At 43.0% G+C, this 22,813-nt stretch overlaps 1 protein-coding gene across 9 annotated transcripts in view; it reads left to right on the top strand.

Moving 5' to 3' along the window:
- arap2 (ArfGAP with RhoGAP domain, ankyrin repeat and PH domain 2) overlaps positions 1-22,813 on the top strand; it is a 461,240-nt gene that overhangs the window by 279,624 nt on the left and 158,803 nt on the right. For all 9 annotated transcript variants that reach the window (XM_041205604.1, XM_041205793.1, XM_041205626.1 and 6 more), the window contains one exon: positions 19,605-19,707. In XM_041205604.1, the coding sequence (XP_041061538.1) occupies positions 19,605-19,707 (103 nt within the window). The remainder of the gene's footprint in view (positions 1-19,604; positions 19,708-22,813) is intronic.

Below are 22,813 nucleotides of genomic sequence, written 5' to 3'. Positions count from 1 at the left end.
CAGTGCACAGGGTTATTAATTTTCCTCTGTTCCTAATTCTCGGAGAGGAGATTAAGGAAGTCTCCAAATTTTACACGTACCTTTTATGCACTGAAATCCATCAAAGTAATAAGCCTCTGATTATGAAGGTCAGTACTCTTGCACTTGTTCAAGTCAGCATTATCCTTAGGCCATAATATTGTTCAGTAAGTTCAAGTGACAACCTTGGAAACTTAAGTATTTTTGTAATCGAACCGTGTATTAATTATTGAAAGCATTGATAAAATATTCAGATATGTTTAATCATTGTATAAATTGCATCAGTTCCTGGTTAAATGTACATTCAGCAATTTGCACAACAGCATGTTGGCGTTAGTCCCAGATCATTCAGAATCCATTTGTTCTAACCATTAAATCTTCATGTACTTCAGTTATTACAGCAGTGTTACTGGTGCTTTGTAAAACAATACATAATAGGGCATATTACATAGTATTTGTTTTGTACTTAATTTCTATATGATGTGATTCAAAGCAATTGTTAAATTTTTTTCTGATGTAACATTTCTTTGCACATGAGCAAGAATGTTTACATATTTAGTTAAAAACAAAAAAAATTGCGGATGCTGGAAATCCAAAACAAAAACAGAATTACCTGGAAAAACTCAGCAGGTCTGGCAGCATCGGCGGAGAAGAAAAGAGTTGACGTTTCGAGTCCTCATGACCCTTGAAGGGTCATGAGGAATTGAAACGTCAACTCTTTTCTTCTCCGCCGATGCTGCCAGACCTGCTGAGTTTTTCCAGGTAATTCTGTTTTTGTTTTACATATTTAATACTTCCCTGAAGGAGATGAAAGACTGGTAGTAGCTATTTTGTAAAGTAAACACTGGCAGTAATTTGGGTAGGTCATTAGTGCTTGTGTTGTGGACATATAAGTGTAGCTTTTGTAGCAATTGAATGTCGCATGAAATAGAATTTTGAGAAGAAGGTTTTCAGGTTGGCAAATTGGCAAGCCGCTACAGAGATCAGTGCTGAGGCTTGAACTATTTATGATCTATATTAATGACTTGGTTGAAGGGACTGAGTGTATTGTAGCCAAATTTGCTGACAAGTCTGAAAAGAGCTTTAGATAGGTTTAGTGAGAGGGCACATGCTTGGCAGATGGAGTATAAAGTGGGAAAATGTAAGGTTGTCCATTTTGGTGGTAGAAATTGAAAGAAAAAATATTTAAATTGAATGAGACTGCAGAATACTGCGGTGCACAGGGATCTGGTTATCCTTGTACATGAATCATAAGAGGTTAACCTGCAGGTACAGTATGTAGATAGGAAGACAAATGGAATGTTGACTTTTATGGCAAGGGGGTGGAATATAAAAGTGCGGAAGTGTTGCTGCAACTGTGCAATTGGTGAGACCGCATCTAGAATAGTGCATACAGTTTTGGTCTCATTAGAATCATATCTCTCATGATTAAATTTTTCTCTTACGAAATGGAAGGACTTGGCATTATCTGTACATTTGGGTGCTTATCTGGGACGTTTTGAGTTCACTTTGGAACTGTCAACAAGCAGGCATCTTCCAAGAAATCGTCCGACCTTTATGATAATATCTTGAGGAAAATCTGGTTGTTTGTTTTGAACAGCAATCACTAATTGATGGAGAAAAACAATCAAAAGGCAAAGGTTGGTAACTTGCCGAAAGCCACATGAGAGAGAGAGAAAAAAATTAAGTTGTGAACCTGCTGGTGGCAGTCTTGTTGGAGAACAAGCTGAAAAAGGAAGACTCCCCTTACTGGCTCGCTTTCTCTCTCTATCTTACCTAAAATTGTGTGTGGCTATCAACCTGTTGGCAGAGAACCCTCATCTGAGTGTAACTGGTCTGTATTTGGACCTGCAACACTGAGACCAGTTGGTGAGAACTTCTAGACGTCCACTGGGATCAGTGGCCTGTCTTCACACAATGGAACTCCAGGTCAACAGCATCGAGACCCAGTGAACTTTATCCTTTATTTTATAACGCCCATCCTCCAAAGCCCATCTCTGCAGAGAGACTATTCCTGTTTGTCCTTTGTCAGTGTATGTGTGTGTGTGTGCTGGGGGAATTCTTTAGGAAGAGATAGATAGTTAAACTTCCCGATTACAATTGTGTGTTAACCTGCACTTGCAACTTGTTAAAAAGAAATTTCCTTTTATAATAAGCAATCTTTCTGAGTTTATTGAAAGAAACCTGGTTGAAGACTCTCTTATTCTGGACACCAGTCAGGGAAATCAAAGATTGGCTATTTTTGGTGAGAAAATTAAACCTTTATATTAATGGTACAGCCTGTGGAGTAGTGGGGCTGGATGCACTCCTCCCATCCTGGTTGTAGCATATATTGGGGGGCCCTTGTGGGATTTGAAATGTGATGAGTGAGCGATTGGACGTGGAATAACATCAATTGGTAAGGGACAAAAGGACAAATAACAGGTTTCTCATAAATTAGTAAACTAAAATGGCTCCTTTGACTCAAGTGAGTTCTTGAAACAGCCTAGGTTAACTTATCATTCTTAAATGATATTAACAATTGCTGAGTTGGTGAGTGTGGCGGACGAGTTACTGATAGGAGCTAGAGTGAGAGCTAAGAAAGCAGAGTTTGAATATTGCTGAGAAAAGACATTTTGTCGAAGGTTTTCGTCTTGCACTCTTCAAGTCAACCGCACAAATATTAAAGTCAGGGGGAGCAACAATGTAATATATTGTATGAGAAGAGAGTGCTGATTGGTTGTCAAGTGGACTCTGATTGGTAATGGCAAGAATGCACCAGTTAACGGTGACTACCAGTTAACTGCCAAGCATTGTTTGAAATTTTAAACCAGACAGCTTGATTCTGATTGGTCAAGGCATTGCCCTGAGGAATGAACCAGTGGATGGCTGTCACTTATTTTGCTTAGCTGAAACAGGCACAATATCTGTATATGTTTTTTCAATCTGCAAAAAACAGTCCTGTGTATTCATATATGTAGCTTCCAGTACAAGCAAATGCACCACACTGCAAGCTCAACTGACAATCTTAAATTGGTTGTTTAGTGTAATTTTTAGCACACTGGGATTTACTTAGCAAATGTTGTCCAATCATGAAATCACATCTAGGCCAGGATTTCCTGGTCAGCGAGCAGGAGGCGGGGCCTGCTTGCCGACATGTAAAACCTCGCAGGATGACGTTGGGCGGAACTCTTGATTTCGCCCTGTCCCATTTAAATATCAGGTCGGTGGGGGCTCAGCCGAATCAGCTGTGTACCTGTCGACCTGTCAGTGGCTTATTGAGGCCATTGACAAAGTAATTAATGTAATTAGTGGACCTGCCCGCCCAACCTTAGCCGCAATATACAGTGTGAAATTATCTGACCAGAGTAGCCATTATCCCACAGGATGTCTTTAATGTGCCCTATTTCAGCATCAAGCGTGCATGATGAACAAATAGCTTGGGCCATTTGTCAAAGCTTTCTGCCTTGCAGTCATCAGGACAATTTCAAGAATGCTAATGCCAGGGGAAACAGCTTTATGCTGGATGAGAAGAGTGCTGATTGGTTTGGAAGTGTATTCTGATTCGTAGAGGCATTGCCATGGAGACTGCATCAGTTAATGGTGACTGACAGTTAACTGCCAAGCATTGTTTGAAATTGTAAACCAAATAGCTTGACTCTGGTCAAGGCAGGCATTGGAAAAAGCATGAAACTTCATCCATGAGTGGGATGAGGTTTCATGTATGTTTATAAATTTTTAATAAAAGTGAAACTGAAAGTGATGGACATGTGACACTGTCACATGAGTTGGTGCATGAGGGGACATGTCAGGGAATTTTTTTTTTTCTCTATTTTTAATGTGTAGCCGATCTTCCTGAGGCAGCACTTATCCTCAGGGAGATGAGTGCGCTCTTTCGCGTACATGCGAAAGGAAATCCCCTCCCCCTCCACCCCCCCGCACAAGGAGTGCATAGCTCTTCCTTGCGGATGTCACGCTGGGCAGGCCTTAATTGGCTTCCCCACATAAAATGGCGGCGGGGGCCAATCAGAGGCGTGTCTCCATGCGCCTCTCTTGAACTTCCCCCCCAATGGGGGGAAACTTCTACCCCTAATGTAGGACACTGTGCTTTGAGTATTGCAAACATGGGCTGGTTGGGTACAAGTCTGTAACTTACCCATTGCAAACAGTGGAACGGACAAGCTGTTCGATACAATCAGCCAGTCTTTGGGATAAATAGCCTGCATACCTAGCACTGAAATTCATACACCATAACTCATTTGTGTGATAGACAGAATGTCTTTTTGGCTTGGCGGCAGCATCCTGTTAGTGGCAAATATTACTCATGTTGTTACTACATAGTAGCAGCGTGAAACTGCTGTTCAAATTTTTGAGATACCTTGCCCTTTCAGGGTAATCTGAGGTAGACTGCACGCTTTTCAGGACTGAAAGTGATGGCCTTAGGCCCATTCATGAGTCCGCAATATACAGTGTGAAATTATCTGACCAGAGTAGCATTATCCCACAGGATGTCTTTAATGTGCCCTATTTCAGCATCAAGCCTGCATGATGAACAAATGGCTTGGGCCATTTGTCGAAGCTTTCTGCCTTGCAGTCATCAGGACAATTTCAAGAATGCTAATGCCAGGGGAAACAGCCTTATGCTGGATGAGAAGAGTGCTGATTGGTTGGGAAGTGTATTCTGATTCGTAGAGGCATTGCCATGGAGACTGCATCAGTTAATGGTGACTGACAGTTAACTGCCAAGCATTGTTTGAAATTGTAAACCAAATAGCTTGACTCTGGTCAAGGCATTGCCCTGAGGAATGAACCAGCGAATAGCTATCACATATAGTTTAGCTGAAATAGATGTAATGTGTGTTCATGTTCTTCCTATCTGCAAAGAACAGGGCTCTGTGTATTAATATATGTAGTTTCCAGTACACACAAAAGTAGAACTTCGAGGACTATTGGCTAAAAAGCTGAAAATGGAAGTATAAGAGCCAAAGGAACCTATAGAATCAGAAGGAGACAAGTTTACATGGGCACAGTCTCAGCAAGAACAGAAGATGTTGGAACTAGAATTTCAGGTGAAGGAAAAGGCAAGGGGATGAGAGGAAAAGGAAAAAGAAAGAGCATTTCAAAGGGAGCAAACAGAGATGCAGGAGAGTGAAAGGGAACAGCTAAAGGCAAGAGAATGGGAAGAAAAGGAAAAGGAAAGAGAATTGGAAATATGAAAACTTGACCTCCAGAGAGAGCAGCCAGAAAGGGAGGAAAGGGAGAAGGAAAGAGAAAGGAAATACTGGCTTAGGAGGCTGGAATTTAAAAGAGAGGCGTCAGATGCTGAGGAAGGTTCTGATGGTGAAAAAAACACCCCAACCCAAATCCCAGTGGGGCGATGTTCAAATTTGTACAAGCCTTCCAAAGTTTGAGGAAAAGGATCTTTATTTAATTTGAGTGGGTAGCTAAACAAATGAAATGGCCAAAGTAAATCTGGACATTGCTCTTACAGAGTAAGTTGGTGGGTAGAGCTCATGATATATATGCATTGCTGTCAGAAGAGGTATCTGTGGATTATGATGCAGTAAAAAAAGCTATTCTAAGTGCATGTGAGTTGGTCCCTGAGGCATACAGGCAGAAATTTTGTAACATAAGGAAACAGCCTGGGCAGATCTATATTGAATTTGAGAGGGTAAAGCAAAGTAATTTTGACTGTTGGATATGGGTGCTAATGGTACAGAAAACATATGAAACTCATCAGGAAATAATTCTCCTGCAAGAATTTAAAAATTAACTTCCTCCAGCCCACATTGAAGACTAGAGGGTTGCAACAGCTAGACAGGCAGCAAAGGTGGCTGACGATTATGAGCTAAGTCTAAACCCTTTTCCATCACCCCCACAAACCCAATAAGAATAGAAGGTGGGAAGACGAAAGGAGGGTAATTAGCCAGGGAAGGGAAAGGACAGCTGGGAATTCCCTGGGAACTCCTCTTCAGACCAGAAAGAAAGGTGCTGAGGATGGAAGTGTTATTCAAAGGCCGAATTGTAGCAAGGTGGGATGTGTTAATGCTGATTGCTACAAGTTATGTGGAAAATCCATGGAACTTATTGAGCTACATAAGGGCGATTCAGGAAGAGGAGCCCTGATTGAAAGCACAACAGATCAAGTTATAACGCTAACTGCAGCTGTGAAACTGAGTGTGAACACTTCTGAGTTCTGTGAGTTCAGGAGAGGTGAATGAGATACATGTACCAAACTTCAGCACAATAGCTGCTCCACTAACAGAATTATTGCAAAATAAATCTATATTGGTATGGTCAAGAGAGTGCCAGACAGCTTTTGAGAAGCTGAAGGTGATCCTAACTCATGAACCGGTGTCAGCTGCCTCTCATTTCGCTAAATCCTTTGATGCTAGTGACTTGGGGTTGGGTGTGCAGTGTTATTGCAGGAAGATGAATCTGGCATAGTGAAGCCGGTGGGGTACTTTTCTAAAAAAATAAATTGGCATCAAAAGAGATACTCTACGAGAGAAAAGACGGCATTGGGATCATTACTGGCTCTTAAACATTTTGAGGTACTTACCTGTCATAGCTGCAAAGAAACCCGAGTATATACTGATCATAATCCCTTGGCCTTTGTGGAAAAATTTAAGATTCAGATTGTTCCCATGGAGTTTGCTAATTACAGCCTTATAACTTAGAAGTTGTTCATATTGCTGAGAAGAAGAATATAATTGCTACAGAATGTAAATTTTGCAAAAAAAAAATCTGGAAAGCGAAAAAGTCAAAATGTACAGATTCTGTACAAGGAGTGAATGGCTGAGTGAGTGTGTGTTTGAATTTTGTTTTATATGTTGTACATTTTTTTTCTGTATACTTTATGATGAAACACATTTGGAAATGGTGTTTCATCTCTTAAGGGTGGAGGCATGTTAGAATTATATCTCTCAAGACAGAATCATATCTCTCAAGGTCAAAATCCTGGAACTCCCTCCCTAACAACAGGGAGCTGCAGCGGTTCAAGAAGACGGCTCACCACCACCTTCTCAAGGGAACTCGGCATGGGCAATAAATGCTGGCCCAGCCGGCGACGCTCACATCCCATGAATGATTAAAAAAATAATTTTTCTTTTACAAAATGGAAGAACTTGGCATGATCTTGCATTTGGATGCTGAGCTGGGATTTTTTTAAAAGAACTGTCAACGAGCAGGCCACTTCCAAGAAATCACCTGACCTTTATGATACTGAGGAAAATCTGGTTGTTTGTTTTGAATAGCAATCACTTTAATTGATGGGGAAAAAAACTGAAAAGGCAAAGGTTGGTAACTTGCTGGAAATCGCATGGGTTGGAGAAAAAAACTTAACCTCCTGGTTTTGAAGGCAGTCAAGATGAGGAAAGAAGGCTACCTAACTGGCTCTCTCTCTCCACCTCTCTCTCCCTCTACATTGCCTAAAATTATATGTGGCTATCAACCTGTGGCCAGAGAACCCTCATCTGAGTGCAATTGGTCTGCATTAGGACCTGCAAAACTGAGACCAGTCGGTGATAACTTCCATACGTCCACCAGTACCGGCAGCCCATTTTCACACAAGGGAACTCCAGGTCAATAGCATAGAGACCCTGACAACTTGACCCTTTATTTTCGAATGCCCATCCTCTGAAGCCCATCTCTGCTGTGTGTATGTGTGCGCGCACATGCACGCCTGAGGGAATTCTTTAGCATAGTTATACCTCCCGATTACAATTGTGTGTTAACCATTACTTGCAACTTGTTAAAAATAAGTTTCCTTTTATAATAAGCAATCATTCTGAGTTTATTGAAAGAAGCCTGGTTGAAGACTCTCTTATTCTGGACAGCAATAGAGGAAATAGACAATTGGCTATTCTAGTGAGAAAATAAAACTTTTAAATTAATGGTACAGCTTGCGGAGTAGTGCAGCTAGATCATATGCACACTCCTCCCATCCTTGTAATAACAGTCTCCTTATTTAAGTGGGGGGGATATGTTTGCATGAAGCAGTTTTGAGAAGCTTGAAGTAGATGTCTTATGAGGAACGGTTGAGCAGCTTGGGCTTAAACTCATCTGAGTTTAGAAGAATGAGAAGTGATCTTATTGAAATATTTAAGATTCTGAGGTGGCTTGACAAGGTAGATGCTGAGAGGGTGTTTCCCCTTGTGAGGGAATCTAGAGCTTGAGGTAGAGTTTCAAATCAAGGGGCCTCCCATTTAAGATGGAGATGAGGAGGAATTTCTTTGAGGACCATTAGTGTTTGGAATTCTCTCCCCCAGCGAGCATTGGAGGATATATTCAAGACTGACTTAGACAGATTTTTCAACTACAGGGGAGTCTAGGGTTATGGGGGACAGGCAGGAAAGTAGAGTTAAGGTCACAATCTGATTAGCCATGATCTTTTTGAATGATGGAGCAGACTTGAGGGGCCAAATGGCCTACTCTTGCTCCTATTTTCAAGTTCTTATGAGGTAGTTTGGGAAGAGCAACGAGGAGAATTTATGTACTTAATGATACAACTTTAAAAGAAGCAGAGAGACTTTTGGATTCTGGTATATAGATTTTTTAAAAACAACTGAAAGCCAATGGATCCCGGTTTTTATAAGTAGGAGTGTTGAGCACAAAAGCGAAGAGGTTAAAAACAAACCTATTCAAATCGTCAGTACGAATAACGACATATTTTCTTCAGGTACAAAACAGGTGCTGAGCATCCAATTTGGTGGGAGGGACATACACAAATTATGCGCCAGCTGTATACCATGCAACACATTGGTAAAAGCATAAAATCAAATGACCAAGACACACCCAAAACCTTTTGCACTTATTTGAGGCCCTTTGGAAAGGACTGCCGGAGGCTGCTATCAAAAAGGTTTTTCCTGAATGTAGAGCCAGCTCTAATGTTGTACCAAAGATAGCTGGTGAGTCCTGCTCAGCCTCTCTCGATGGAACCCCACCTTCCAAATCACTTCCCCCTCTTTCCTGGTCACTTGCTACTCAGCCAGTCACCAGACTTGTCTCTCAGGACGCTGAGTGCCACTGCATGAAAGCCACAGCCCTAAATGAATATCCTCTTCAACAGCGAGCTGCACAGAGATGACCACCAGATATCTGCAGCTCGCTTGTTTCATATAAAGGCAGGGTGCCCCTTGGGCCTAACTGGCCCAGAGCAGAGATCATTCTCACTGGATGTTCTTGCCAGCTTAAACCAATTTCTCAGTCATTGTGTCATGTTTTGGGAACCTAGTTTTAAGAAGGATGTTGATGGCATGCAGAAGAGGTTCACAAGTTGATGACAGGAATGAGAAGTTTCAGTTATGTGGAAATAATAGTAAAACTGGCACTCTTTTTTATTGCAACAGAGAACATTAAAAGGATAACTGCTCGACATGTTTAAATGGGCTCCTAAAATAAAGTGAAGCAAATCTATTTCCGTTCAGCACTGAATGGTAGAGGGAGTAAATTTAAGGATATCAACAAAGAAATGAAGGGCCATAAGACTGTAAGACATAGGAGCAGAAGTAGGCAATTCAGCCCATCGAGCCTGCTCCACCATTCAATGAGATCATGGTTGATCTGATAATCCTCAACTCCACTTTCCTGCCTTTTCCCCACAACCCTTGATTCCCTTAGCTGGATTAGGAGATTATGGAAAGAGTTGTTAGAATATAGATTGCCCTATCAAAACCAATTGAAGAAGTGGAAGGCATAATATCTTTTTCAAGGGAGGAGGATAAATATTTTAAAAAGAAACATTTTAAAGGACATGGGTAAAGGACAGTGGAATACGTTGCCTAAGTGCAAAGCTCTTTCAGAGAGTTAACACATGTTCAGTGAGCTGAATGGTCTCCTTTGGTGCTGTAAAATTCTCTTGATTTCAGCTGGGTAATCTAGAGAAATAGAGTACATCAGAGGGAAGAAGCAGAAGTCAAAAATTAAATTGTCTGACTCATACAATTTGTTTCAAAAACATTAAAGAAAGCCCAGGGAAAGTATTGTTTAGTCCATCTGCCTTATTATGAAAGGCAAATTCTGGCAGTGGAAGTAACCCAAGACCACAGGTAAACAAAAAAGGATTTTGATGTTGATTATTTAATTGAGTAACTACTTATACCACAGAATCAAACTTTGTTGATTTAATTGATTTAAAGCAAAGCAATCATTCTCATCACTTAGCTAGGATTTAAGCTCCTTGTTACCTAAATATTATTTCTATTGCTAACTGAAAGAGATATGCAACAATATAATTTTATAATGGTGTGATTCCACTGCTTTTAACATCAGTTTGATGTAAATGATGGGTAATCAGGTAGCAAGCTTCTGTCCATATATTTAATTGCTTGTAGAAGATATCTCTCTAACATAACCGTAGTTTCTGATACCTAGCAGCTTTTGACCCTTGGACACTGACAGCTTATTATGGTGGATAAAAAAAAAATTCTCACTCATACACTTTGTTTCAAAAACATTAAAGAAAGCCCAGCAAAAGTATTGTTTAATAATAATTATTATTTAGCCCATCTACCTAACTGTGAAAGGCAAAGCCTGACAAAAAACTAATGGATATTGTACCCTTTTAACAAATCCACTTCCAGCAAGTAAAGTATGAAAAGGTTATTTTAAAATGAGAATTGCACTCGCAAAGCAGAGATTAATTTGTGTTCTTCAGCACTGGTTATTAGCAGAATCAATGGTAGTGCAGTTTAATCAGGAAGAAATAATTCCCTGTTGATTTTTGCATTAATCCTTTGAGAATGTAGTATCTTTTCACAAATAAACCATTAATAGTATGAGGTGAGAGTTTCTGAATTCATTGAATATTGCATTCCATTATTAAATATTTGGCTCAACATACGAGTTGCTAATTCACTGGGGCAGGTGTTTGCTTCTACCGCTAGGGTGGGTTAATCTGGCATTCCTTTGAGATGATTGGAACATAAAGCAGAAAAGTCCTAGGAGGGGCAGGTCATTCATTCTGCCAGATTACTGGTGAAGACAAAAAAATCTGCCCCACTGCATTCTTCTAATAGAATCAGAATAATTTAGGGCATGTCTTAGGGCGGAATCGTCCCAGATTTGCACTGCGCAGTAGCGGGTGTGAAAAAAGACATTTTTACCTCTGGCCACAATGGTGGAATTTTGCGCTATATCGCCCACTCATAAATTATGCAGTCACAGGAAACATCCTGGATCGCTGGTGGGCGGCCTCTGATTTGCCCACCATGCCATTACCTTGCCGCTTCCTTACTCCGGGTGCCATATTTAAACTGTAGGCGCGCACATGGTTCTTAATGCTTGCAGTCCAGGAGTGCTTCAGTGAAGACATGGCCCTAAAAGCCAAGAATAGCACAGCCCCCCAAATCAGTAATGCATCCTTAGGATGGAGGCCTGCCGTGATGTCCTCTACCCCTGCTCTGGCTGCAGGAGGCCCATCAGTCTCACCGCTCCAGCTTGGAAGGTGGTGGCAGAGGTGGTCAGTGCCAACACTGCACACAAGGGGTCAGCCATCAATGCAGGAAAGGATGAACGATGCTGCCAGAGTAAGTCAGTCATCTCATCAATCTCAACTCACCTGTTCAGAAGCCCATTGCACATTCACTGGCATCTCACTCACTGCCAGCTCAAGGGACACCTCCACTCGCTCTCTCACACCTACCCTCACATCACCTCCTCATCCCGCCCATGGTTCCACTCAGCACACACACACACCTGGCACCCTTCTCATTTGATCTGGCATGCACCTTGCTCACACTCTCTCCATCTGTCTTTATTCAGGACAAGATCACACACAGTCAGTGGGAGAGGTCCCAGACCTCGGAAGTGTCGGACATCAAGGTGCTCATTCCATTCGATAGTCACTCATTGGAACTGACCAGAGTGTATCTGGACCGTTCCTGCGACGACGGTGAGGTTGACAGAAAGTATCCACATGAAGATGCTGCACCACATTATCCCTATCAGTGCTACTCTGAGTCCACTGTTTTGTGTGTACATAGCTGCCAAGCATTAATAATCTCTGCTTTCTCTGGAAGGCACATCAGACATTCGCCCTCAGGCAATCTCAACCCCAACCCCAGCGCCGAGTGTGCCTCAGATGAGCAGATGAGGACCGCACCATTGAAAACCCATCACGGCGCTCACCCACACCCTCCACCAGTGCAGCTACACCTTAATGCCACCTGGATGTAGAGCACCTTCAGGATCACAATCTGCTGAGCACAGCACAAAATCTGTTTCACAGCAGGCAGAAGCAGGGACATTCGAGGTCGCCGGCTCTCAGAGGCCTGCTGGAGGCAAGGAATCTGCTGAGTCCAAGTCAGATGATGAACCTCTGGACTCAGTCCTCAATCAGTTGCTGGAGCTGCAGCGACAATCATGGGAACATCAGGACGGGATGTCAGCTGCATTGCGCTAATTGCAAGGGACGGTGGAGGAATCCGTCTGTCTCAGGTCTGAGGTGATAGAGCCGGCATGCGATGCACCGAGGTAAACACTGGCAGGATGGCGGCTGCCATGGAGACACTGGTCCAGGATATTGGTCCTGCACTGCTGCATGGCTTGCACTCTATCACTAACGCCATAGTTGGCCTCCAACAATGTCAATACGAGAGGGGTGCGGGGCAGCTCGATCTCATTCTAGCTTCCACTTCTTCCCAAGGAGTTAGCCAGGGGCCATTGGGTACCCATCGGGAGGACGACCAGCAGCTCCACACGCCAGGGGCATCCAACCAGGTGACTCCGGGAATGTCCGGCCAATCCAAATCCCCTCTTTTTGCCACCCCATGATCTCCAGCTCCACAGGCCAAGACAGGTGCCCCTGGGCCACAGCAGGATACCCAAAGCAGGCCAGTGCCTTCCAGGTCTCAGCCCTCCAGAGGACGCGTCCAAGGTCATCACAGACAGGGCACAGCAGTCAGCAGACTGCCTCCACCTCTGCTGTGGATGTCCGGGGAGCACCAAAACATGGCAGCAGGGTTAGGAAAGTTAAGAAGATGTAGTTGCACCATGTGCGAGGCCTCTGTACGGTTGTCAGCCATGTCCTCAGTGGGTAGCCCTTGACCTTGAGGAGCCAACCATGCAGCTACTTTGGGCCTTGGAAGCTGTCAGGGATCAGAGACCTGCCAAGCATGTTGGAGTTATGGACGGTCCCTGGGAATCGTGCACAGACCTGTAGGATGCATTTGTGGTGGTCACAGACCAGCTCAACATTCAGTGAGTGGAAGCCTTTGTGGTTGACATAGTTGGCTGATTGGGTGTGGAGCTTCAGCCACATGAGTGCAGTTAATGTCATTCTGTACCTGTGGAAAACCACAAATCGCTGCAAATCCCAGTGTTCTGCTTCCTGTCTTGCCTGATCCTGGTCGAAATGCGCTAAGTTTTGCACCTTCGCAAAGATGGTGTCCGTGACCTCCTGGATGCACTTACGGGTGGAAGATTGCGAGATCCCGCACAGGGCACCTGTGGAGCCCTGGAAGGGACCAATGGCATAAAAATTGAGCACCACGATCACTTTCAGGCCACTGGCAGTGGATGTCCTCCATGTCTCTGAGGCACCAAATTCTATGGCAAGTGGATAGAGCCTGGTCTAGTGAGGCACCCACGAGAGCCTGCTCACTGTGGATTTTCAGCTGTGTGCGCAGGAGGCCAACCCTTCATCTTGAAGGTGATGCTCCTCCCATTGGTGAGCCGGCACCTCAGTCACACTCTTCCCCTTCTTCTCCGTAAACCATAAGGCATACCGCTAGGACACCAGGCTCCATGATCTTGATGTGTTCTCCTCCTGCAGGATGAAAGACAGAGACATGTGGGTTAGCATGGGTGTACTAAGAACCTCTGTTGGTTAAGTCTGAAGGTCCCTTCACACATGCTGGAGAGTGCTGGCCACCAGTTGGATGGCCAGTGTGTAGTGCCCTTCTTAGCTCTCCAAAACCCCACCCACCTCCACCCCACTCCACTGGACCAATTGGTGACAGCTCCACCCACTGGACTGGATGCTGTGCTCTCAGCTCAGGTGCATGCATTCTCCTAGCCCACACTGCAAGGCTGCACTGTTAGCTTGAATCATGGGGGATATTGGTCCAAACTTTAATAAAGGCATTGCAAGAGGCTGTGAGCGCCTCCCTCAGTGACTGTGCCATGGCCACTTTTTACCGGGGGATTCTACAACTTGCCCAGTCGGCCAATTGCTCTGCTGCCCTCTGAAATGCACATTAATTTGCAGTCTGTGCTCGAGGGATGAAAAGTTCTGTAGCATTTGGTGGCATTTTCATGCTTTTACATTGCTTGAGTGGGCAGAAAAGCTTCAGAGACCCAACTCCAAGCATGTCAATGGAGCTGCTGCTGAATGGTCTCAGCTGTGGAAGAATGCTCACTTTTGATAAGCTTTTCCAAGTGTGTGGCTGCTTCCGTCACCCTCCCCACCCCCTCCCCCACCCCCCCGTATGTTCTTGTGTACTTCCTTCAGTCTGTGCTACCTTGCCCCCCCTCCCCACCTCACCCCTGGCCCCACCTGCACTGGGGCCCTTGTGCCAGCAGCGCACTGAAAGCCAGCTGAGAAAAAGCTACTTAATTGCCTGTGCCCTTCCAAAATGCGCGGCGCCTCTTCCTTGATGTTCTCTGGGTGATCGGCACAAGTGCATTCACCTCAGAGTTCCCCTCGAATTTCAGCTCGCCAGGTGCACATCTTTTAAAGGCAGTCGTAAGTCATGCTGTTCTGAAGTCAGACCGATGTGGGAAGTAAATTTGACGTGGGGGGATGATTCTGGCATGCAGCCACAATGATAAGGTGCAAATGCGTTAAAATTACGTTCCCAATGTTGGACAGCGGGAAACATGGCCCTCCGTTGTCAGGTGGAGCGGATGATCACAAAGTGGTTTCAGGATGGCGTAAAACCAATTTTTGGCCTTCCTGCTTTAATGTCCGCTCACACTCGCCATGATGCCCACCACCAATGGGAGCAGAAAATTCCAGCCTTAGTGTTTCGAGAGTTTGAGCACATGACTTATCGCTGGAATACTACCTATTTGAGATCCCTCATAATGTTTTTTGCCTTTGTTATTTGAGCTCCATTCATTGTCAAATGGACTAATGGATAATGATCTCTGTGGCATAGTCCATCAAAATGGACTGAGCAAAAGTCCTTAATCACTATGCCTACTTTAAATTGCCCCTCCCGTCAAACAATCATAATACAGTATTATAAGCAGACAAAGAAAACAACTGTATAAACTGCACGGCAAAATTCATGGCATAACAAAGCAGAAAAAAGCAGCCCACTTGATCGGCACCCCATCTGCCATTTTAAACATTTACTCCCTTCACTGCTGATGCGCTGTCTATAAGTCTGTAGTTGCACTGCAGCAATTCACCGAGGCTCCTTCACAGCATATTCTAATCCCATGACCTCTATCATCTGGAAGGACAAGGGCAGCAGATACATGGGAACACCACTGCCTGCAAGTTTCCCTGCAAGCTGCTTACCACCCTGACTTGGAAATATATTGCTGTTGCTTCACTGACACTGGTTAAAATCCCGGATCTTTGTCCCTAAAAAGCACTGAGGGTGTACCTACACAACGTGGACTGCAGGTGTTCTAGAGGTAGCTCACCACCATCTTCTCAAGGGCAATTAGGAATGGGCAATAAATGCTAGCCTGTCGGTGACATCCACATTCTGTGAAAAATGTTTTTAAAAGTGCATCATAGTATCAGTAAGAGGTTTGGAGAATGAGGAGGGCATTAGAAGACTTGAGATAAACAGATTAAGAAATGAGCAGATATCTAGCAGATGCAGTTTAATGCAGAGAAACATGAAGGCAAAACAAGGAATAAGAATATACAATCACTGGTAAGATGTTTTTGATGCTCTTAGCTTTCTTGAATGCAACAGAGTGCCCAATCTTGCATCGTGTTCTGATGCAAACATGAATAAAAAACCAGGATAAAATCACCTTTTTTCAATGCACTTTGAATGCATCCTGCTACTCAATAAACCCTGTTAATAACAATTTCACATTGATTCAGAAGTTTTAATGAATAGCCCTTGGTGCAACAAGCACAATACTTGCTCTTTTCCTGGCTTGCTAATGAATGCTCACTTTTTTCACCTTTGAATATTGAAACATAAATGGAAAATGTTGGAAAAGCAAAGCTGGTCAAATAACACCAGCAGAGAAAAAAGGTTGGTTGACCCCTCGTCAGAACGGAAAGCAAAGTGAGCTTCTTGATATAAAAATAAAATACTGCAGATGCTAGAAATCTGAAGTAGAAACTGAAAATGCTCATCCGGTCTGGCAGCATCTGTGAAGTGAGAAACAGAGTTAATGTTTCAGATCGGTCACTTTTCATCAGAACTCATCTGCATTGTTGACTGCACCTTCATTTGCATGGTCACCTCATTTAAACCTCGTTGACAGCTGAATAGCACAAGGTCTGTGCAAAATGGCCATAATGCACTGGTGGGAGAGGATACTTGGAAATTAGAGTGCAGCCCTTAAAAGTGACAAATGACTGATGATCGCAACAGTAAACTTGGGAGAACAGCAGAGAAATGGAAACATATGTGGCTCAGTGAGTTGAAGGTCAGATAGCCCTTGTGAATGTCTGAAGTGATTTTTGCCACATTTGAAGAACATCTGTCACTGGAGAATGTGGCAGAGACACCAAAAGAAAAGAGCAGCCTGTTGCTAGCTGGCCGAGAGGAAAACAAAGTAAAATTCTTCTGAGGCCAACTTACATGGCCTTCTGGATGAGCTGAGGCAAAAGACAGTAAAATCACAGAAGAATTGTGTGCCTCATGGAGGGCAATTGCACTGACATTAAATGTCAACTCTATCACCCGAGCCAGAACTGCAGGTCGGTTCTGGGAAAAAAATAGTTCAGTGACCTGACAAGGCAATATATTAGCTGCTCACCCACCCTTTTCATCCTTGGGCAGCAGAACATGGGAGCAGGCATGACCCATCTGGCCCATCCTGGTGTTTATCCTCCACATGAACAGCAGGAGCAGTGCTAATCGTATGTGCCTGTCACTCCTGTATCTCTTTATTCCCTTTCTCATTCCTTTTCTTGTTAACTGTCTATCTAATCTATTCTTAAATGTTGGCATGGTCTCAGTTTCAGTCATTAACTCCAATTTATTCCACAGCCTGAAAACTCTCTAATAAAAATGAAGTTTCTCCTGCTTTCTGTCCAAAATTCCTTGCATTCAATCTTATATGTATGTCTATTTTACTTAGATTCCTCAACCATTGCACATGGCCTGTTTCTATCTCTGCAGTCCCATCTTATTATCATTTTAAATACTTCCATAAAATTACCTGGAAGTAATACGAGAACTGAATGCTGTTTATATTCTTATCCACTTAATGATTAAACTACCCTTTTCTTCCTCTCTCGGCTTTATGGAGTTACCGTTCTTACCTTGTCCTCACCTCACTCCATTACCAGCTCCCTCTGTGATATGCTCTCCTTTGCTCCATCCACTTTTGCTTTTGCTTCTCCATTATTATTGCAAAAAAATAACACCCTTTGTGAACCTCTTACCTGGCCCTCAGAATGGGGGCAGATGTACCCCAGTGGTCTCATTTCTACAGGCAATCGGCAGCAACTCAAGCAACACCTTTCTCAGCTCCAGCAATCAGCTGTCAAAGTTCCCACGTTCTGCTACTGACAGCAGGTCTGCCTTATTTATTTTGCTCTAAGTTCCCCTGACACATTGTATGACTGATGACTTTTCGCAGTAACAGTGCCATGTGCCCTCATTTTAAGATATGTTAATGAGCTCTATGAAGGCCTTGTGAATTGTGGGGAGGCCTTGGGGAAAGGGCAGGAGTCAGGCCTCGTGTCCAGTCTGGTCAGACCTGGGGGTGGTGGGAGGATTTTCTTGAAAGTCAGGCCTGCCCGGATGGGGGTAAGAGTCCCACGTGGGTGTGGGGAATCCCATAGGGAGATAGAAGGGGACTACTGGGCAGGTCCAGGGTGGTGAGGGAGTCCCGAGGGTGTGGGGGGGTGGGGGAGGATACCCTTGTTGGGGGTGTGGAGTAGGTCGGAGGTGTGGGTGGGGTAGTTGGAGGGGGGGTGCTGGTGGGAGACCGCCAGGTCTCACCTGGTCTGCAGGTTGCAGAAGTTCCATGGGGGTCAGCCTGGGTCTGTACAATAGTTACCCAGAAGTTAGAAGAGGTTTTAATCCTTCTAACTTTGTCTAGGAAGTGTGGGAGCGGGCGCAGGCGGGCACACCTGTCACATGAGTTGGGACATGTCCATAACTTTTGTTGAAACCTTTAATAAAAATTTTAAAACCCTTTTGAAACCTCATCCCGCCCGTAAATGAGATTTCATATTTTTTCTGAAGCCCGCCAGGGCTCCCTGCCTGTCCGCCAGCCTTAAGATGGGATAGGCAGGTCAGTTAATGATTTTAATTAGTTTCTCAATGGCCTCAATAGGCCGTTGACAGGTCGGCAGGTGCGCAGCTGAATCGGCTGTGCCCCAACTGACTTGAAAATGGAAATGACGTGGGGTGATATCGGGAGTTCCACCCGACGTCACCCAGCATCATTTTATGCATTGACGAGCGGGCCCTGTCCCCGCTCGCCAATGGGAAAGTTCTTCCCATTATCTTTTTCTCTGGTTTAGCAGTTAATAAATCTGCTCTTTTTTTCACTCAAGAGAAGCTTGTTTCATTGGCTCCTTAAATATTTAAATACAGTCTCATTTGGAAAAGGCATATCCTCATGAAAAAGAAACTTAAACCTTTGTTTTGACCAACTGAGGAGGTTGAATAGAGGAAAGCCAGTTTGCCCCTTCTCACCTGGTCATAACAGCTTGAAGCAATGTTGCTCCAAAGTAATGCCACTTATATCGCTTCTGGAGGCCATCATACGATGCACCATAATCTCCTGAGAAAATGTAATACTATTATGAGAATCATCCTTTTTTGTCTTCCAGGTTCAAAATGTAAGTATTCTCTTCTACACTGATCAATATACAGCTTTCTAGTCCTGCTTAAATTTTTTTCACTAGTTTGGTGCTGAAATGCATTTGTGTCATTGTATATGACAGGAATGAATACGGTGAAAATGCTGATTGGTGATAACACAAAAATATCAATTGAGATGTAAGTGCAGAGTGTTTAATGCAGCTCTATTCCACATTCTTATGCCACAGCAATGGTATGTTTATTGTAATAAGGCTGTGCAAATTCATTCCAGACAGTTCTACAGCATGTCTTTATATTTAATTTTTAAAATCTAATTTTTTGCTGCATGTAATGTTGAAATTCGGGCTTCTTATCAAAAGCTTTGAAAAAGGGATGAGTACAGCTGCAGAAGTTTATCTAAAACAAAAACAAAATTACCTGGAAAAACTCAGCAGGTCTGGCAGCATCGGCGGAGAAGAAAAAAGTTGATGTTTCGAGTCCTCATGACCCTTCAACAGAACTTTATCTAAAGTTCACTTGAATCTATTAAGTCAATATATGTGATAATCTGACAAGACTTTGTTCAGTACACTTGAAATCCGGTGCAAGCTTTCAGCTTGAAGCATTAAGATTTGTGAAGTAGCCTCCAGTGCCTTATTATTACAAGATTCTAATGCTGTTTTTCCTCCTTGTTTGCTTCAGGGTAAGTTCTACGTTTGAGGTGTTTTTGCTGTCAGAACGTGTCTTCTCCTTTGGAACTGATAATGTTGAAATTCTAAAAGACTGGACCCGGGCTATCTCCAAGGTGAAACATAACTTAGAAATATATTTTATGTGTTCAAGGTGCCCATGGCTTTTAGATATCTCGGGAATTTACCTTTTTTCTCCTGAGTCCTGTGATTTTGCATGCTATTACCATTGGCCAAAATGCTTCTGGCTCTGTCAATCCCTTTCAAATGATACAGTAAAACATTCTGAATCCATATATAATAAAAATAATAGTAACTACAGATTTAAGAGAGTTTTATTTAAAATGAAATTGAATTCAGCCTATGGCAGTAATGTTATAATCCATGTAATAAAGTTTATTAACTAGAACGAAGTAAAACTGTGTGACATCCTTTTCTAACTGGATTTTATTTGTAACTCAGTTATGCAATAGTAAGAACACTTAGTCACAATTCCGAAACCACAAACCTTGAGCCCCAGGATTCCCTGACATTTCAATCTGCTGCCTCAATTGTATTGGGGAAATATCAGTTACCAGCTACCTGGAGCACTGTAAGATGATTGAATTTGCTTTGAAAATAGGCTACAAATGAAAACTGGGAAGAACAGTGAACCTATTTTTTGCCTAATGATCACATCCTGCCCCTAATGATAATTAAGTAGCATTGTTTTACTAGCCTTGCTAATTTTAACATCTCATGCCTATAGATTGTGGTATTAATGGACAAATGTGTTGCACATGTATGACAGGCTTCTATCCACTATAGGAAATGCATTAAAATGGTGGACACAAATGTCACCTGACCACATGTGTCTGCTGATATTGTCAACAGCACTTTCTAGGCTGAAATGGAAAATGTTATTATACACCTCAACTGGTAAATACTATGTGAGACCCATAACCCCAAAGTTGTCACCCGACACACAGGTTTTGCACAGCTAGTTGCGACCAGAAGAGAAGCACATCAGGGTTCACTAATAGTGACGAGGAAGATAAGTATTTCTTTAAAACCATGTGTTCTCAGGTGGGAAACCTCAGTGATCTGATATCCACTGACTCAGTAGAAGCATTGCTACAGGAAAGAGTAGTATAAAATTATAGCATGGCTACAGCACAGGAGGCGATTCATCCCATCTTTTCCATACCAGTTGTCTCCAAGAGCAACTTGGGTAGTCACGCTCCCCTGCCCTGTCCCCGTAACCCTACAAATTTGTTCTCGTCAGGTGCTTATCCAATTCCTTTTTAAAAGCCATGATTAAAGCTACCTCCACCACACTCAGGAATGACCACTTGCTGAGTGGAAGTGACCTTCCTCATGTCGATATTGATTTTTTTGTCAATCATCTTAATTCAGTGCCCTCTGCTTCTTGACACTTAACTAATGGGAACAATTTCTCTATAGTGAGACTGCTCATGACATTGAACACCTTCATCAAATCTCACTCAACCTTCTCTAAGGAGAAAAATCTCAGTTTCTTTAATCTATCCATGTAATTGAAGTCTCTGATCCATGGAACTATTATTGGGAACCTTTTCTGCACCCTCTCTAAAGCTTTTTACATCCTTTCTAAATTTCAGTGCTCAATATTGGACTGTGTATCTCTTTTTAAAGTCTATCACAACCCTTCTCAGAGTTCACAATACTTTCAAGTTTTGTGTTATCTGCACATTTTGAAATTCTGCCCTTTACAGCCAAGTCTAAGTCATTAAAATGTATCAAAAAAAGCAATTGTCCTAATAATGATCCCTAGTGAACATAGGATAAAGCATGAGTAGGCCATTTGGCCTGTTGAGCCTGCTCCGCCATTCAAACAGATCATGGCTGATCATCTACCTCGGCCATTTTTCCCCACTATCCCCGTATCCTTTGATGTCATTAGTATCCAGAGAACCCAATATGTGTCTTCCTACAGTTGAAAACACAGTCGTTCATGACAACTCTCTGTTTTGTCACTCAGCCACGTTTGAATCCGTGCTGTCACTCTCTGTTATTCCAAGAGCTTCAGCTTGCAATCATTCTTATTATGTGGCACTTGATTTCTCAAAAACATTTTTGAAGTCCATGTACACATGTTACCTCACTAAAAACTCCATGAACTTAGTTAAACACAACTTGCCTTTAAAAATCTGGGCTGGCTTTCCTTAATTAATTCGCACTTGTCCAAATGACTTTAATTTTGCCCCAAATTCTAAAAGCTTTCCCACCGAGATTAAGACAACTGGCATGTAGTTGATGAGTTTATCCTTTTTTGAACAAGGGTGCAACAAAACTAGGTGGGAATGTAAGTTGTGAGGAGGCTGCAAGGAAGCTTCAAAGGGATTTGGATAGGTTAACTGAATGGGCAAGAACATGGCACATAGAATATAATGTGAATAAGTGTGAAGTTATTCACGGTAGAAAAAACAGAAAGACAGTATTTATTAAATAGTGAGAGATTGGTAAGTGTTGATGTGCAAAGGGACCTGGATGTTGGCAAGCAGGTGCAGCAAGCAATTAGGAAGGCAACTAGTATATTGGCCTTCATCATGTAGGGATTTGAGTAGAGGAGTAAAGATCAAAGCAAAATACTGCGGATGCTAGAAATCTGAAACAAAAACAGAAAATGATGGAAAAACTCAGCAGGTCTGGCAGCATCTTTGGACAGAGAGAGACAGAGTTAATTTTTTGAATCCGTAGGACTTAAAACGTTAACTCTGTTTCTCTGTCCACAGGAGTAATGTTGTCTTGCTGTAATTGTAGGGTCTTGGTGAGACTATATCTGGAGTTTTGTGTAGAGTTTTGGTACTTGCCATAGGGGGAAAGCAACGGAGGTTCACCAGACAAATCCCTGGGATGGTGGGATTGTCTTAGAGGAGGGATTGAAGAAATTGGGCCTCTATTCTCTAGAGCTTTGAAGATGAGAAGTGGCCTCATTGAAACTTAGAAAATTCTTACAGGGTATGACAGGGTGGATAGGATGTTCCCCCTAGCTGGTGAGTCTTACACCAGAGGACACAGTCTCATTGAAACTTGGAAAATTATTACAGGGTATGACAGGGTGGATTGGATGTTCCCCTTGGCTGGAGAGTCTTGAACCGGGGGACACAGTCTCCGAATAAGGGGCAAGCCATTTCAGACTGAGATTAGGAGGAACTGTTTCACTCAGATGGCGGTGAAACGTTGGAATTCTCTACCCAGGGG

This window comes from Carcharodon carcharias, chromosome 1, assembly GCF_017639515.1.
Source record: "Carcharodon carcharias isolate sCarCar2 chromosome 1, sCarCar2.pri, whole genome shotgun sequence".
NCBI lineage: Eukaryota > Metazoa > Chordata > Chondrichthyes > Lamniformes > Lamnidae > Carcharodon > Carcharodon carcharias.
Note: the sequence above shows the minus strand (reverse complement) of the source record. Positions and strands in the feature narration are given on the sequence as shown.